Source organism: Marmota monax, unplaced genomic scaffold (assembly GCF_021218885.2).
Source record: "Marmota monax isolate L192 unplaced genomic scaffold, Marmota_monax_Labrador192_F-V1.1 WCK01_AAM20220418_F8-fsc01356, whole genome shotgun sequence".
In the NCBI taxonomy this organism is placed as follows: Eukaryota; Metazoa; Chordata; class Mammalia; order Rodentia; family Sciuridae; genus Marmota; species Marmota monax.
Window position 1 is genome coordinate 44,015 of NW_026692765.1, and position 19,187 is coordinate 63,201.

General features: G+C 36.8%; 1 protein-coding gene across 1 annotated transcript; it reads right to left on the minus strand.

Annotated features, from left to right (window-relative positions):
* Positions 1 to 15,862: 15,862 nt before the first annotated feature.
* LOC124094363 (olfactory receptor 3A1-like) lies at positions 15,863 to 16,822 on the minus strand. The gene has a single exon (XM_046447039.1). It carries the CDS (start codon positions 16,820 to 16,822, stop codon positions 15,863 to 15,865), a length of 960 nt encoding a protein of 319 aa, XP_046302995.1.
* Between the last annotated feature and the right edge of the window lie 2,365 nt (positions 16,823 to 19,187).

Below are 19,187 nucleotides of genomic sequence, written 5' to 3' on the forward strand. Positions count from 1 at the left end.
ATACCTTTGATTTCAAAGGGTCCTATGAGCCCAGAGGCTCAGAGACTATGTTTATTTCATATAATACAGAAATGTAAGATCTCAGAGGTTGGGCTCTAAGAAACATGGCACACTAAGCTGATGTTGACAGGTTCCATTTTTAATAAAATATATAGAAAGTTTAGAAAATTGCAAACACAAAACTCCCACCAAAAACATAACCAAATGTAAAAGAAAGAGAGAGGCATACCTGGTTGAGGGGCAAAAAGAAAACCCTGATAAAGAAATATAAGCCATAGTCAATGCTGTGGTGGCCCCTTAGGGTTTGTGATCAGCAGTTAGGTAAGCCCTCATGGTTGGGGCTTGGGATGTTTGTGCCATTTGGTAGAGTAGATGTGGCCACAGAGCCACATAAAGCATGGAGATTAGTAGTCTGCATAAAATGCTTGAAGTATTAGCCTATTTGTGGAAACATCAATAGAAAGAATTTGCTAAGTAATGATTGTAAACAAAAGATATTACTCATAGAAAATATGATTATCTACAAATAAATCCATGAACTCTCTGGATGACCAAAGAGATTTCAACAATTTTGTTAGTTATAAGCCACTATGTAGAAAAATTGATGCTGTATAAATAAATTAGAAAATATAATTTCAAAGAGACTCCTCAAAAAAAAGGAGTTGTAAAACCAACCTAGATGCCCTTCAATAGATGAATGGATAAAGAAACTGTGGTATATATACAAATAGAATATTACTCAGCATTAAAAGAGATTAAAATCATAGCTTTTGCAGGTAAATAGGTAGAGTTGAAGAATATGCTAAGCAAAGTAAGCCAATCCCAAGAAATCAAAGGCGGAATGTTCTCTCTGATAAGTGAATGCTAATTCATAATGGGGAAAGGGGATATGGGAAGAATGAAGGAACTTTGGATTGGGCAAAGAGGAGGGTGGAGGGGAGGGGGCTTAGGGGTAGGAAAGATGGTGGAATGAGAAGGACATCATCACTCTAGGTACATGTATGATTACACAAATGGTGCAACTCTACATTGTGTACAACCAATGTGTGCTCCATTTGTGTACAATGAAACAAAATGCATTCTGCTCTCATGTATAACTAATTAAAAACATTTTTAAGTAATGATTTTTAAAGTAATGATTGTTAAATGTTAAAATGTTAAAATGATTTTTAAATGTTAAAAAAAGACAAAAAAATTTTAAAATAGTTGTAGAAAGTTTTGAGTCATCTAGAAATAATTCTAACTAAAGAGGTCCAAAAGAAGTTTCCAATATCAATAAATTTTAATAAACTTTAATGAAGGACCAAAAAAAGGAAAGGAAATATGGGGCTATAGAGAATGTTCATGGAAAGTCTCACTATAGAAACCTCAGTTCTTTTCCAGTTAATGTGTGAATTCAATGAAGTCTCAATGCAAATGCCACAGGTTTCCTTTACACATAAAACTTAACAAAATGATTGAAACTAAAACAATTTGTGGAAGGGATTGGCAAACAATGAGCCTATATGTAGGGAAGCTGAAATCCATACACCTTCCACACAGCAATTAATCTTCCTAACTAGCCCCAGAGAAACCCCAGGACATGGCCTCAAGAAGACATGCAGGAGATGTGTATTGCTACAAAGGAAAGTTATAAATGGGCCACTCAGTGAGAGATGAATAAGAAAATTGTGCTACATTCTTACTAATGGATTCCTTTCAATGGTTTTTAACATGAATTCACATAGATACTTCAGACACAAATTAATGTGGTGAGAGAAAGTGGGTTGCTGGAAGATATATGGCACATCAGAAAATATATGTACATGTTAATCTAAAGTAATATATCCAAAATGTAGCGGGAGTATAAGTCCTGAATGTAAAGTATCTTACTAAGAGTAGAAGAGTGATTATCTCTGAGTGGGAATCAGAAAGATTTTTGGATGGGAACAAGGACATTTCAAGCGTATCTGTAATATTTATCTTAAAAGTTGGAGGAAATATGAAATTCTACGCAATTAATTTTACACAAATTTTTGTCATATTATTCTCTGCTATTCTGGCATTTTAGTAGTATAATAATTAATACATTCAATTCAAAATAGATATTTCACATGTTTGGTGATGATTTCATTAGTAGGGTAGCCATGGTGTTGGCGAATCAAGTCCATTTTTTCCCCCAGTACTAGAGACTGAACCAAGGGACACTCTACCACTGAGCTACATTTCCAGGCATTTAAATTTTGAGATAGAGTCTCATTGCCAAGTCTGAACTGAAACTTGTAATCTCCTGCCTAAATCTCCAGAGTCCCTGGGATTGGGTGTGCAGTACCATGCCTGGTTTAAGCCTCTGACTCACTGAAGGTAGGAGATAGAGTTTTCTTTGTGAGTAAGCTGAGAACAAAAAGTGGATACATGGGGAGAGAAATCCATACATTAAGCTATGTGAGAGAGAAAATGCAGTAGTATTTTCGTTATCTACCTTGTACCAGCTCTTTCCCATTAACTGACAAACATATTGTACCCTCTTCAGTCATTCAATGAATCGTCCTCAGTCCTGTAACTGTAACCACCACTCCTTTTCTTACCTCTATTCTTCCTTTCTGAATTGGTCTTGACTATAGAGATGTCATCTGTTGGAATGAAAAATATAATACACAGATACAATTGTGTCCATTTCTTTAAAATCACTAATTTTTATGCATGAAGTTCAACATCCTCATGGAAATAACCTCAAGTACCAAAAATTCAGACAGCAGAGGATGATTCCAGGAAAAAAAAATGTGTTGTGTATCTATCAGAGCAGAGAGAACATGACAGGACAGGGAATGGGAAGATATCAGACTGGAAAACTAGTTGTGGTTTTGTTTTAAGGAGGATTTTCATCTAATGCAAGGTCTTTATTCTTTATTAAGTACTAAGAATTTATAAGGTGGTTGTGGGTTCCACTAACCATTTTTCGTTTGTTTAGTTGTAAATGTATGTGCTTGAAGGTATACACTAAATGACCAATGAAGATGGAAATATTCTGACTGACAATCCAGTATAAGGACAACCTCAAAGGGATAAGAAAAAAAAAGTGTGGTGGGCTAAGAATGTAAGAAAGAGAGGCGCAAGAATAGGAAAAAGGGTTGAAATAATCAATGCAGCAACCAAAGCAACAGGGAACCAAAAGATCTGAGCACAGGGATGGTCTTCAGGATAGACAGTCAAAGGGTGTGATAATACAGTGTGGTTACAGGGAGAGAGGATTTATGTCGAAACCAGGGAAAAAGAGGTGAAAAGACCCTTATGCTACCATGGAGATGCATCCACATGAATGCTAGAGGCAGAATCAGAACCTTGAGTTCACTGGAGGGAAGTCAGAGCCTCAGACACTGCTGACCACCAATATCCACTTCCTGGGACATGTTTGTGCTCTGAGAAGTCAGTGACATGAGTGTTATGGTGCTGAGGACAATTGACAGAAGAGGCCAAGTGCTTCCCCTTGTCTTTGGGGGGCGGGGCAACAGAGATGTCAAGGAGGTATCCTTCATGTGCTTTAGATTCTCACCTGTGCTTTGACAAGGAGACACCCCCACCTTGTGAAGGGCCCTTTCCAGTGCTGCTGAGTGTGCAAGTGGACAGCATCTCCTCTCTAAGGCCATGTAGGTGTGTGAGTGTGCATGCACACAGCACAAAGCCACACAGATTATGACTTCAGGAGATAGATAGGACCTAAGATCTAGATAACCTGTCTTGCCTACTTCACCCCGATCCTGTGTGCATAGACAGGAACCCTGGAGAAGTGAGATCAGTGGGGAGGATACCATCTCTGTTTTATATCACATCTTGGGAACTTTAGGATCTGGAGTCAGGCTGAGGCTTGTACCTACCCTGATTTAACTACTGCAACTCAATGTGACTTTTGGTCATTTACTTCACCTGGTAAATTATATTTTGTAAAATGGCATAATAATTCAACTTACCTTGTGGGGGCTTTTTAAGGGTCAAGGAAAAGAATGCTTGTGGTGAAGATGCTGGCGATCTACTGCTTGATATTGGTGTTATAAACCATCTGTAATGTCCACAGCCCTCACCTGTGGAGTCAGCTCAGAGGTTGTCAAGAAATGTCCTGGCCAGGAGGCTGTTAATTTTCCACAAGTGGGAAGTTTGCAGGCAGCTGGTATACCTTCTGCTAGCCTTCCTTTTGGAATTCAAGCTTTCCTGGGTCTCTGTGAGCGAGGTAGAGAAGACAGGTCCAGGATGGTTTGGAAAGAGGCACTCTTAGTTGACCTATGGAATAGAAGGGATGGAAGGAACTGTTCAGAATGGAGACTGAGAATGAGAGATCTAGTTTCCAATTCTGCCTTAGCAGAAAGATGGTTAGGAAGAAGCCACCAGGTTATAAGTCTCCTAAACCATGACTCTCTTGTGTCTTCATTCAGGTCAAAGCGTAATTGTTGGGACTCATTGACACTCCTTGAGTGGGTCCCTGAGGGGATATAGTGGCTCCCAACAGTAATCTTCCCCAGAAGGAAGGATGGTTAAAAAGACTTCTTGGAGACTGTGTCTCTAGGGTCTGAGCTGTGGGCTGACCTATTCCACCTTCTTTGTGATCTCCTGTCTTCTGTTGTTCAACTTAAACTTGAAACCACCTCTTGGGAGTTGCAAGGACTATGGTTCAGTTGAGCTGCTGGTATTTCTTTCCTCCTATCTTGTTAAGTTTGACAAAAAAGAAATATACTTCATCTTTTCCACTGAATTTGACTTGGAGAGTTTTAAGGTGCAAGGTATACTCTCTTTAATATAGCATGCTGAGAGTTGGTCTTCACATTTTCTAGGTACTTAAAGATGGAAAAGATCTAGATGTTGTCTAGTCCACTTTATGTATGTGTTCCCTTATAATAGCTCTGAATAATTGTCATTGTCCAATGATTTAGCACCTCCTATGGCAGTGAGCCACTATCTTCTGTAGAAGGTAATGGTGAAGACTGTAAGCCCTGACAGCATGACCGCTGACTGACTCTGCAGCTTACTGAGTATAACTGGCCTTGAACAGTTATTTAACTTATGCACTACTAAAATGGAAATAATCATGATAGTGAGAACAATATTCTCACACAGTAATAAGGATTGAATGGATTAATAGCTGGAAAAATTCTGGTATTTTAGAACTAAAAAAAGTTTTTCATTTAGAATATGAAGTTATCCAAAATAATATAGACACATGTTTCAAACAAGTAAAGTTATTCAAAAGCCAAAGACCATAAATCTTAAAAACCTATGAGTGTTAGCTTTTGTTCTTAGAATGTTTTGGGTGCAAGAAACCTTGTAAAATTATTTAATCCACAACTTCATCTTTAAGGTGAAACTGCTACTGTCAGGAAGAAGTTTCCTTTTTAAAAAATTTGTTCTTTTTTTAGATATACATGATGCTAGAGTGTAATTTGATATATTATACATACATGGAGTATAACTTCCCATTCTTGTGGTTGTACATGATGTGAAGTAACATCAATCATGTATTCATATATGAACATAGGAAAGTAATGTCCTAGTCATTCTATAGTCTTACCTATTCCCATCTCTCTCTCTTACATTCACTCCCTTTGTCTAATCCAGTGAACTTCTATTCTTCCCTCCCAATGTGTTTTAGCATCCACATATCAGAAAGGACATTTAGCCTTTGTTTTTTGGATTGGCTTATTTCACTTAGCATGATAGGCTCCAGTTCCAACCATTTACTGGAAAATGCCATAATTTCATTCATATTTATGGCTGAGTAATATTCCATTGTAAATATGTACCATATTTTCTTTATCCTTTCAACTTTTGAGGGGTACCTAGGCTGGTTCCATAGTTTAGCTATTGTGAATTGAGCTGCTATAAATATTGATATAATATGATGATTTTTAGTCCTTTGGGTATATGTCAAGGAATAGGATAACTGGGTCAAATGGTGGTTCTATTCCAAATTTTCTGAGGAATCTCCATACTGCTTTCTAGAGTGATTGCATCAATTTGCAGTCCCACTAGTAATGTATGAGTGTATCTTTTCCCCCACATGCTTGCCAACATTTATTGTTACTTGTATTCTTGATAATTGCCATTCTGACTGGAGTGATATGGAATCTCTTTGTCATTTTAATTTGCATTTCTCTAATTGCTAGAGATGTTGAACCTATACTTGTTGACTGATAAGATTTCTTCTGGAAAGTATGCAGAGAGCCATCCATGAACTGTGCATGAACTAAAATGATGTTGAAGCCATTAGGCAGGAAAGTCTGCTATCAGGAACTCCCAGCCACAATCCTGCTGGTTTGAGAATGCCTGGTTCATGTGGCTTCCTACACAGCTCCATCACAAGTTCTGCAGAGCACCAGAGATGGGCATGACCTGTTAAGAACTGAACAGCCTGCTTACCTCCACCCATATCCTGTTTTTTGGAAGAAGCTCCTGTGGATCCATTTTGGTCTATACTGGTATAAATAAAGCAAGTGGGGGCTCCTTCATTTGTTAGAAGCCGTATGCATTTGGTGGCCTAAACTGTCACTGCCCCCATTCTGAAAACTTAATTATGGTCTCTAATGTTTATTTCATGGTACTATTTTCCTAGCTTTTTTATTTTACAGCCAGCCCATTCCTTTCACAGGAACCTTTTCCCTTGCCCAAGTGGTACGTGGGTGAGAGAAGTGCCTGTTCAGTTCCTTTGCCCATGTATTCTTTTTTATATATATGACAGCAGAATGTATAACAATTCATATTACACATATAGAGCATAATTTTTTCATATCTCTGGTTGTTTACAAAGTAAATTCATACCAATTCGTGTCTTCATACATGTACTTTGGATAATAATGATCATCACGTTCCACCATCATTTAAAACCCATGTTTCATCCCTTCCCCTCCAACCTCTCTCCCCTATCTAGAGTTCATCTATTCCTCTCATGCTTCCTCTCCCTATCCCACTATGAATCAGCCTCCTTATATCAAAGAAAACATTCAGCATTTGGTTATTTGGGATTGGGTAACTTCACTTAGCATTATCTTCTCCAACTCCATCCATTTACCTGCAGATGCCATGATTTTGTTCTCTTTTGTTGCTGAGTAATATTCCTGTGTATATATGACACATTTTAAAAAAAATCATTCATCTATTGAAGGGCATTAGGTTGGTTCCATGGTTTAGCTGTTGTGAATTGTGCTGCTATAAACATTGATGTGGCTGTGTCCTTATAGTATGCTTTTAAGTCCTTTGGTTATAGTCATAGGAGAGGGATAGCTGGGTCAAATGGTGATTCCATTCCCAATTTTCCAAGAAATCTCCATACTGATTTCCATATTGGCTGCACCAGTTTGCAGGCCCACCAGCAGTGTATAAGTGTACCTTTTTCCCCACATCCTCACCAACACTTACTGTTGTTGTATTAATAATAGCTGCCATTTTGACTAGAGTGAGATGAAATCTTACAGTGGTTTTAATTTGCATTTCTCTAATTGCTAGTGATGATGAATATTTTTTCATATATTTGTTGACTGAATGTATATCATGTTCTGAGAAGTGTCTCTTCAGGTCCATGGCGCATTTATTTATTGGATTATTTGTTTTTTTGGTGTTGAGTTCTTTATATACCCTGGAGAGTAGTGCTCTGTCTGATATGTGAGGAGTAAAAATTTGCTCCTAGGATGTAGGCTGTCTATTCACTGATTGTTTCTTTTGCTGAGAAGAAACTTTTTAGTTTGAGTCCCTTCCATTTATTGATTCTTGGTTTTAATTCTTGTGCTATAGGAGTCTCATTAAGGAAGTTGAGGCCTAATCCCACATGATGGAGATTAAGGCCTACTTTTTCTTCTATTAGACACAGGGTCTCTGGTTTAATTCCTAAATCCTTAATCCATTTTGAGCAGAGTTTTATGCATGGTGAGAGATAGGCACTTAATTTCATTTTGTTACATATGAATTTCCAGTTTTCTCAGTACCATTTGTTGAGGAGGCTATCTTTTCTCTAATGCATGTGTTTGGCACTTTTGTCTAATATAAGATGATTGTAATTTTGTGGGTTAGACTCTGTGTCCTCTATTCTGTACCATTGGTCTACCAGTCTGTTTTGGTGCCAATACCATGCTGGTTTTGTTACTATTACTCTGTAATATAGTTTAAGGTCTGGTATAGCAATATCACCTGTTTCACTCTTCCTGCTTAGAATCGCTTTAGCTATTCTGGGTCTCTTATTTTTCCAGATGAATTTCTTGATTGCTTTTTCTATTTCTATGAGGAATGTCATTGGGATTTTGATTAGAATCGAATTAAATCTGTATAATGCTTTGGGTAATATGGTCATTTTTATAATATTAGTTCTGCCTATTCAAGAGCAAGGTAAATCTTTTCATCTTCTAAAGTCTTCTTTGACTTCTTTCTTTAGGGTTCTATAGTTTTCATTATATATATCTTTCACCTCTTTCATTAAGTTGATTCCCAAGTTTTTTTTAAGGCTATTGTAAATGGGATAGCTTTCCTCATTTCCCTTTCTGAGGATTTGTCACTGATATGCAGAAATGCCTTTGATTTATGGGTATTGATTTTATATCCTGCTACTTTCCTGAATTCATTTACTAGTTCTAGAAGTTTTCTGGTGGAGTTTCTTTGGGTCTTCTAGGTATAGAATCATATCATCAGCAAATAGAGCTAATTTAAGTTCATATATATATATATATATATATATATATATATATCCCTTTAATTTCTTTCATCTATCTAATTGCTCTGGCCAGTGTTTCAAGAACTATGTTGAATGGAAGTGGTGAAAGAGGGCGTCCCTGTCTTGTTCCAGATTTTAGAGGGAATGCCTTCAATTTTTCTTTGTTTAAAGTGATGTTGGCCTGAGGCTTAGCATAGATAGCCTTTATGTTGTTGAGATATGTTCCTGTTATCCCTAGTTTTTTTAGTGTTTTGAACATAAAGGGGTGCTGAATTTTGTCAAATGCTTTTTATACATCTATTGAGATGATCATATAATTCTTATATTTAAGTCTATTGATGTGTTGAATTACATTTATGATTTCCATATATTGAACCAACCCTGCATTCCTGGGATGACTCCCTCTTGATCATGGTGCACAACCTTTTTTGATATATTTTTGTATTCGAATTGCCAGAATTTTATTGAGAATTTTTGCATCTATGTTCAGAGATATTTGCATCTATGTTTAGAGATATTGGTCTGAAGTTTTCTTTCTTTGAAGTGTCTTTGTCTGGTTTTGGAATCAGGGTGATATTGGCCTCATAGAATGAGTTTGGAAGTGCTCCCTCTTTTTCTATTTACTGAAATAAATTGAATATTATTGATATTAATTCTTCTTTAAAAGTCTTGTAAATCTCGGCTGTGTATCCATGTGATCCTGGGCTTTTCTTGGTTGGTAAGCTTCTGATGGCGTCTTCTATTTCCTCACTCGATATTGGTCTGTTTAAGTTGTGTATATCTTCCTGACTCAATCTGGGCAGATTATATGACTTAAAAAATTTGTCAATGCCTTCAATATCTTCTATTTTATTGGAGTATAAGGTTTCAAAATAATTTCTAATTATCCTTTGTATTTCTGTAGTGTCTGTTGTGATATGTTAGGGTCTGTAAACAAGCCAAGATGGCACCTGGCATTTTGCCAGAGGGAGTGGTTTGTGAAGTAATGCCAGAGAGCCATTAAGTGTGGAGATTCCTTATTGGTTGACTGCTGTATCTAGTTTATGTTAATTAAGATAAGCTGTGTGTAATGTATATATACCCTTCCTGTCCTACAATAAACGGCTCCCACTCCTGCTGTATCAATGTACACAAGTTGCTCGTCACCCCCCGGTTATTTTGCTGCAGCCGGTCTGCGGCAGTGATATTGTCTTTTTCATCACATATGCTGAGTTCTCTCTCTTTTGCTCTTCGTTAGCATGGCTAAGGGTCTGTCAATTTTATTTATTTTTTCAAAGAACCAACTTTTTGTTCTGTCATTTTTTTCAATTGTTTCTTTTGTTTTGATTTCATTGATTTCTGCTCTAATTTTAATTATTTCTTGCCTTCTACTGCTTTTGCTGCTGATGTGTTCTTCTTTTTCTAGGGCTTTGAGATGTAGTGTGAGGTCATTTATTTGTTGACTTTTTCTTCTTTTAAGGAATGAACTCCATGCAATGAATTTTCCTCTTAGTACTGCTTTCATAGTGTCCCAGAGATTCCTATATGATGTGTTTGTGTTTTCATTTACCTCTAAGAATTTTTTAATCTTCTCCTTGATGTCTTCTGGAACCCATTTTTCATTCAATAGCATATTGTTTAGTCTCCATGTGATGCAGAAATTTTTATTTTGTCATTGATTTCCAATTTCATTCCATTATGATCTGATAAAATGCATTGCAGTATCTCTACTTTTTTATTTCCTAAGAGTTGCTTTGTGACATAGTATAAGGTCCATTTTAGAGAAGGATCCATGTGCTGCTGAGAAGAAAGTGTATCCACTTGATGCCAGTTGAAATATTCTACATATGTTAGTTAAGTCTGTTATTAATTGTGTTATTGAGCTCCATAGTTTCTTTATTCAACTTTTGTTTTGAAGATCTATCTAGAGTGAGAGAGGTGTGTTAAAGTCACCCAAGATTACTGTGTTGTGGTCAATTTGACTCTTGAACTTGAGAAGAGTTTGTTTGATGAACATAGCTGTGCCATTGTTTGGGGCATATATATTTATGATTGTTATGTATTGTTGGTGTATGGTTCCCTTGAGCAGTATGTAATGTCCATCTTTATCCCTTTGGTTAACTTTGGCTTGAAGTCTACTTTATTTGATATGAGGATGGAAACCCCTGCATGCTTCCACAGTCCATGTGAGTGGTATGATTTTTCCCAACCTTTCACCTTCAGTCTGTGTATGTCTTTTCCTATCAGATGAGTCTCCTTTAGGCAGCATATTGTTGGGTCTTTTTTAAAAATCCAATCTGCTAGCCTATGTCTTTTGATTGGTGAGTTTAAGCCATTAATATTTAGGGTTACTATTGAGACATGGTTTGTATTTCCAGCCATATTTGTTTATTTTTGTTATTTAACTTGACTTTGATTAGTTTTTCCTTTAGTGTACTACCTCCCTCTGCTGGTTTTCATTTCCTCTTCATGAGATATTTTTCCAAGGATGTTTTGTAGTGCTGGTTTTCTAGCTATAAATTATTTTAACTTTTGTTTATTGTGGAAGGTTTTTATTTCATTTTTAAATATGAAGCTTAATTTTGCTGGCTACAAGATACTTGGTTGGCACCCATTAGCTTTCAGAGCTTGATATATGTTTTTCCAGGATCTTCTAGGTTTTAGGGTCTGTGTTGAAAAATCAGCCATTATCCTAATTGTTTTACCCCTCTATGTAATCTGATTCCTTTCTCTTGTGGCTTTTAAAATTATCTTCTTATTCTGTATGTTGGGTATTTTCATTATTATGTGTCTTGGTGTAGATCTTTTGTGATTTTGCACATTCAGCGTCCTGTAGGCTTCTTGGATTTGGATTTCCAATTCATTCTTCATGTTTGGAAAGTTTTCTGATATTATTTCATTGAACAGTTTGCTCATTCCTTTGATTTGGGCCTCTGTGCCTTCCTCTATCCCAATAACTCTTAAATTTGGTCTTTTTATGCTATCCCATATTTCTTGGATGTTCTGCTTGTGGTTTCTTATCATTTTCACTGTGCTATCTATGTTCTTTGCAAGATGATATGTTTTATCTTCATTGTCTGAGGTCCTATCATCTAAGTGGTCTACTCTGTTGGTGATGCTCTCCTTCGAGTTTTTAATTTAGTTTATTATTTCTTTCATTTCAAGGATTTATGGGTTTTTTTTAGAACCTCTATCTCCCTGTTGAGGTGATCTTTTATTTCTTAGATTTGTTTATGTAGCTCATTTACGAAGTTGTCTTTCACTGCTTGTATTTGTTTTCTTATGTCTTCTTTGAGTTCAAGAGCACTTTACCCATGTATATCCTGAAATCTTTTTCTGTAGTTTTTTCTGCTGTAGCTGCCAATGCTTCTAATGAATATTGTCTTGATTTGTTTGTGGTACTTTCTTCCCTTATCTTTTCATGTTGCTTGTGTGTCTTCCTTTCCAGCTCTGTGGATCTGGTGTGTTATTGTTTTTATCCTGTAGATTTGTAGTGCTCTTGTAGTGTTCCAAGATCCCTCCTTTGTGAGGAAGGACAATGTTAACCGATCCCAATATCAACAATACATCACCTATGAACAAATTGTTATTAAGACATTTATAGTTAGTCTCAATGCCCAGAAATGTTGGATTCAATTATTATTTAAAATATAATCAGTAGTTTCATGAAAGGTGTACAGTTTCTCGTGGCGGACAGTGAGCTGGAGGTCGGGTGTAGGACGATATGCTAAGAGGGAAAGATGTGAGGGTATGGGGTTAATATAACTTAGGAAATTTGGAGGAGAAGTCTAATGAAGAGAGTAAGTAGCAGGGGAATAAACAGGAGATAATTTAGGGTAGACAAGTACGTGAGACGACAGTAGAGTACATAAAACAAACACACATATGTATTTAGAAAATTACAGGATATAAAAATATTAAAATTTGGAGGTTAAAAGAGGAACAACGAGAAGGAAAAAAGGGAAAGAAAGAAAGAAAAAATTAAAAAGGGGTGGGGCTTATGCAATTCCTCTATATTATATTATTCAGGTGACTCAGTTCTCAAAGTTCTGTTTCATGCAAAATTCTTGGTCTCACTTATGTTGGGATTGTGAGGGCCAGAGGATAGAATGGTAGAGGAGAAAGAAAAACTATTAAGAAGGAAAAAAAAATACTCTTAGAATTACATTTGTTTCCTGCTTCTCTTCTCTTCCAGTAGGTGGAGTTGTCTATTTTAAGCTTGAGTGTCTGCCCTCAGGGTGGTGTAGGTAACCAGGGTGAGAAGATTTGTGCCCCCGGTATCATATCCCTCTCCTGCCTGGAGCTTCCCCCGATCCTGGTCTCTCTGTTTTGCTCCAGGTTTAGACCCCTCCCCTCTCTTGCCTATCAGGTCCCAACTGCAGGACCTCTCGCCCTCAGGCTCACACCAGGTGGGCTGCTTCCTGGTCACACTGCGCTCCTGTTCAACTGAGAGTGGTTTTTGTGCTGTGCAGTCACTGTGCCAAGTTATTGCAGCAATTTGAAGTTCAAATTGATTCAGTACCTTACCTGAGGGCACATAGGAATTTGAGGAGTAGGGCTTCAAGCTAGCATTTGCCTGATTTCAATGTATATAATCTCAACACCTATGACATGTGACCTACTCTCCACATCCTTCTATTAGCTCCTATTGACCAATGTAAGTTTTGCTTCTGATTTTGGTGACTGTTGCTGTCACATAAACCATGGAATATGTTCTAAAATGAACCTAAGACATCCCTATTTCAGTAATAACAACCTGTGCACCATCTATAATAGCCATCTGTAGCACTAAATCTTACTTCCAGCTGCTACCCCCAGTCTAACTCTTTTGCTTTTCCATTATATCTGCTACTTACTCTCAATGAAACAAATCATAACTGGTAGTGTGGGAACCTGACATCAAAAACATAAAACTTCTAATTGGTGGAAGATATTAAAAACCAAAGGACTTTACATATATGTTCCAAGCAATAAGAATGATTTAATTTGGGAGAAGAATGAAATATCTTGTGAATGGATCAATAAAAGGTCACTTTATTCAATTAAAAAATGAAAGAATAATAGCATATTGGGAGATTGTGTGGAATTATTTGCAAAATAGTGGCAAAGGATTAATATCCACATTATATAGAGTTCCTGCAAATCAATAAGCAAAATTAATTAGCCATTAAAAAAAGAGGCAAAGGACATGAAAAGCTAATTATCAATGATGAAATACAAATGGATTATATTAGTCCACTCATGTTGCCATAACAAAATACAATAGATAGGATAGATTAAATAAAATAATTTTGTGAGAAAATAATTTTCTCACAATTCTAGAAGCAGGAAGTCCAAGATCAGTGTGTCAGCATGGTCAGATTCTGATGAAGATTCTCTTTCTGCATTGAAGACAGACCTTCTTCTGTATCCTCATATGAAAAGGAGAAAGAGAGAGAGAGAGAGAGAGAGAGAGAGGGAGAGGGAGGGAGAGGGATTATTCATATGAGGCCATAGCTCTATTCTATTAGGGCCCTACCCTTATAATCTCATTTAACCAAAATTACTTTCTAAAGACTATATCTCCAAATAAATTGGGGGTCAGCACTTCTACATGAAATTTTTAGAGAAACACAATTCAACACACATCCATGAATAATAAATATTTGGAAATACATTCATTCTTATATGAACATAAAAATACATATCAAATAATAAATATAATGTTCAACCACTATATTATCAAAAATTAGTAGAATTTATTTATAATAGCCACAGTTATCAAAAGCTTGGAGAATAAGCAATTTCTTTCATCATTGGAATAATAAAATAATGCAAATTTTTTGTAGAATAAGAGGAAATTATATATAAAAATCTAAAATTTTATTTCATTAAACTCAAGAATTTTGCTTATCACAACTTATGGAAATGGTTGCAGAATAATAAAAACACCCTGGTGGTTCAGGAGGCTGAGGCAGGAGGATCTCAATTGAAAGCCAGCCTCAGCAATGTAGTGAGACCCTGTCTCAAAATAAAAAAGTAAAAAAGAGGGCTGGGATGTGGCTCAGTGCCCTGGGGTTCAATCCCTGGTATCAAAAATAAAAGTAAATAAAAAAGAAAAATATACTTCTAAAGAATATTCTACATGTTATTGATTGTAAATGCAGAAAATCTAGAAACAGTTTAAATTCTAAAAAAAAGGCATATGGCTAAATAAATTTTTATTTACTTGTAAATTAACACTGGGCAATCAATAAAATGGAAAACATAAGATTTTAGATATTTGACAGGTTAAAAAATCTACCTACCATGTACTGTGTAAATAACAACCATGACATAACATACCCCTATTGATACAACATATGCATAAACATATTTATATTGATATAAAGATACACAACATGTTTACGTATGTATTAAAAAATTAAAAGAATAGGCACCAAATATTTTTTAAGAATTTAACCTTTATTTATTTGTTTATTATTATTTTTTATGTGGTGCTGAGTATTGAACCCACGGCCTCACCTGTGCTAGGCAAGCGCTCTTCCACTGAGCCACAACTCCAACACAATCACCAAATTTTTAACAGTGGTTATTATGAAGAGTGGGGGCAGAAAAAGTAAAGGTTTTGATTTTCTACTGTTAAAATTTTGTTTTCATTTTCATGAGTGCAATTCCTAATCAAAAAAATTTAAAGTCAACGGATATTTCCATTTTGAAAAAAAAAGAGAAATCCCTAAGGAAATATAAACTCTCCACAGTTAAGCACCCCAGAATCTTGCAGTGTTGACAGGCTAGTGGAAATCAATGTCTCAATTCATACTGTACTGGATCTAGGTCACTGTGTGACCTTGTGTGAAAACAGGTGGTGGGAGCTGCTTTGGGGGAGCTTAATGGAAGGGTATGCTGATTCTTGGCACTAGGCTGTGACTTGTTATGTTCCAGTTTAGAGACAATCTTTGCTGGTGCTTTTGGGGACCTTAGCAAAATAAATAAACAAAAGATTCTTCCTGCAGGACCAAGAACCTCCCAAGATACAGATATCTTGGGTTCCCTTTTATCTGGACTAGGAAGAGTTCAGAGGACCAAATGGCAAGTACCCAGGGCTCTGGTCCAGGACTGTATACTACCATCAGGTAAAGCATCCTTGGGGAGCAAGAATATTACTTCCTAATAAAAGTCATCTTGTTCAAGACTCTAGGAGGGACTACTCCCATGGTTTCTACCTTCCTGAGACACCCTTCATGACAGTGCTCGCTTTCCGGTGAGCACCTTCCACAGAGCGCCCTGCACATCGGGATTCCTGAGACTGTAGATGAGTGGGTTCAGCATGGGGCTGACAACAGTGTTAAGGATGCCAATGCCCTTGTCCTTGTCTGAAGGCTCCACTGAACCCAGACGCATGTAGCTGAAGACACCTGTCCCATAGAAGATGCCCACCACTGTGAGGTGGGAGCCACACGTGGAGAAGGCCTTCTTCCTGCCCTCAGCAGAACGGATTCTCAGGACTGCAGCTGCCACATGGACATAGGAGGTGACGATGAGAATCACAGGTGCACCTGCCATGAGGATACCCAGACCAAATAGCAGCAGCTCATTGAGCTGGGTGCTGGAACAGGAGAGCTGGAAGAGCTGGGGGAGGTCACAGTAGAAGTGATTGATCACATTGGGGCCACAGAAGTTGAGTGTGGATATGGCCACAGTATGGGTCAGTGCATTGGTGAAGGCACAAGCCCAGGACACAGCCACCAGTATCCTCTGAACTGTCTGGCTCATGCGGGTGCTGTAGGTAAGGGGCCGGCAAATGGCCAGGAATCGGTCATAGGCCATGGCTGTCAACAAGAAGCAGTCCACACCAGCCAACAGATGGAAGAAGAAGAGCTGTGTGAGGCAGGCTCCATATAAAACTGTATGCTTGTGGGACAAGAGACTACTCAACATTGAAGGAACAGTGACAGTGATGCACCCAACATCCAGCACTGACAGATTCCCCAGGAAGAAGTACATGGGGGTGTGGAGTTTAGGCTCCACCAAGATGGCTGCCAGGATGCTGAGGTTTCCCCCGATTGTGACCAGGTAGGCAAAGAAGAAGAGCACAAAGACAACTGGTCGCAGCCCAGGTGTCTCCACCAAGCCCAATAGAATAAACTCAGTCACTGCAGTTCTATTGGCTCCAGGTAATGAGCCCCTGTAATAAGACATTCCAGAGTGGAAGGGATCAGCCTCGATTATTTAGTTAGTCAATAAAAAATATATTGACCTACTTACACTTGCTGCTCCAGGCAAAACCCCCAAATTCCCTAGTGAGTATTTCTCACTCTTCAGGCCACACCTCACTTATTGTCCATGTTCTGCCTTCACCATAGTATCCTTACCTGACTTCCATGTGCATTGCCCAATGCCACCACTACCTTGGACTTCTTTCTTCTCAAAAGGTATTTAAGTCCTTTCTCACTTTGTTCCCTGGAGTCAATGAATGAGGTCCTTCTCTCAAGGTCCTATATGAGATCTGAGGGAAAATTATGCTAAAAGTAAAAAAGAACAGAACACATGAATTGATCATAAATCATTACAAATCTATTAGAAATAAAATAAAACAAACCTCTAGCAAATATAAAGAAGAAAAAAATAAAATATATAAAATTAGTAATCAGAAAGTCACAGTATTCATAGATGAAAAAGAAATTTAAATAATCATGGAACACTATCTGCTCCTAAATTTGGACAAATGATTGATTCTTCAACCATCAGAACCATTCCCAAATGAAATAAACCAATAAATAAATAAATTAAAAGAAAGAAACAATAACAACAAAACATGGTCAGAAATGTACTTCCAAATGTGCAGGCTCCAGTTTTATTCCATTTATATGCAAATTATTTTAAATTTGTCAATATAAAGAGAATGTCTACATCATGGACACCTTCTGTAGCTTAGAAATAAAGAGAGCCTTCCCATTCATTTTTCATCATTACCAAATCCTGATACTAAAATGTAACAATGATAAAAAGTGGAATTATTCTATCCTACCCTCATTTGGCTAGATGTATGCGAAAACCCTAAGTACAACAAATTAAGCCTATCATAATCAAATTTTATAGAAAAGAGAGAATAATTTAACGTTAGTAAATTTACCAACATATCATATTATTAGATTAAAAGAGGAAATCTTTCTAAAAGGCAATTCATAAGTGTCTACATCCATTTGTAATGTAGGGGAAAAAAAGTAAACACTTCTATAGCTCCATGGAATGGAAATATGTAATTTATATGACTTTATATAATAGGAAATGACCACTGAAAGCCTGTATCCCTCCTAAAGGTAAAATAAAAGTGATATTTCTATTAAAATCAGGAGCAAGAGAGCCCTGGTCTTCATTACTACAAATATTTTTCATTATCCTAAAAGTTTCAGGCAAAGAGACACAAGAAGTTTAAACATTAGAGGAGAAAGAAGAGAATAATTGGAAATGACAAAGTTGTCTAAATGAAAACCCAAGAGAGGGACAAACAAACAAACCTAGGAAATAGAATTGTCAAGAAATTGGCAAGTCAGATAAAAAGTAATTATACACAATCCAGTAGATTTGTGAAACACTGATAATAATTAGTTAGAAAACTAGAACATTCTAATTCATAGTAGATAATATCTTCTGACATAAAATTAAGAGTACGTAGGAAATAAGTTTATACCTGAAGTATGGACACAGGAGACTAGAAAATGGCAGGAAGGAAATAACTATGGATTCCACCAACAGTGGGAACATGGGAGCTTCTCAGCTCCTCCTTTTCTGTTTTCCCTCAGGTGATCTACAGTGAATTGGATTCTTTTTATAATCATATATATTTTATATCAATATAATTGCATATTTTGGTTCCTTAAGATTACAGAGTTCCTTAATGGGCAAAGATATAGTGGTTCAATGATTGCTTTGTTGATTCTCCTACAGATTAAATAAAAGCGTACAATGCTACATATATTTGCTTCGTAGCTCTATGAAATAATAAAATAAAATTTAATTCATTATGTTCTCTTCACAGAAAGTCTGCTAATAACAAATCAACTAACTAGTTTATCAGTTTCCACCAAAATTAACTACTGTGGTGTCCATCAATGGAAGCTGAAAGCCTGTTTTACTTTATTCTTGTGTGCATGCTTTACCATACTTTGTTTTCTTTGATGGATGTTTCAAAATTTAGTAACTAGATAATATTTTTGGTGCCCATGAGTATTTAGATCATTTTAAGAATATAGCTAAAACCCTCATAGATAACAATAACCAAAGGATGTGAGCTCTGAAACTTTCATTGCCATGATCTAGAGATAATGAAAATAAATTCCTGATCATTATAAAATACATGGTGTTAATTTCCTACTGGTAATGTAGACCTCCAGTTACTATGGGGATGCCACATCTAGGGTCATATTTTCTGGAATCCATTGGCATAGAGTACCAGTTTGAACAGTTTCTACACACAACAGTGTCCTTGCTAGTGCCCATAACTATATTCAGTATACCCCATGACATTGGTCCCATGGACACTGGCTTAAGTTAATTGGGATCT

What these genes read in the sequence shown, in the direction of transcription:
- LOC124094363 (XM_046447039.1), bottom strand. Translation starts at nt 16,822, where the DNA reads ATGTCTTATTACAGGGGCTCATTACCTGGAGCCAATAGAACTGCAGTG.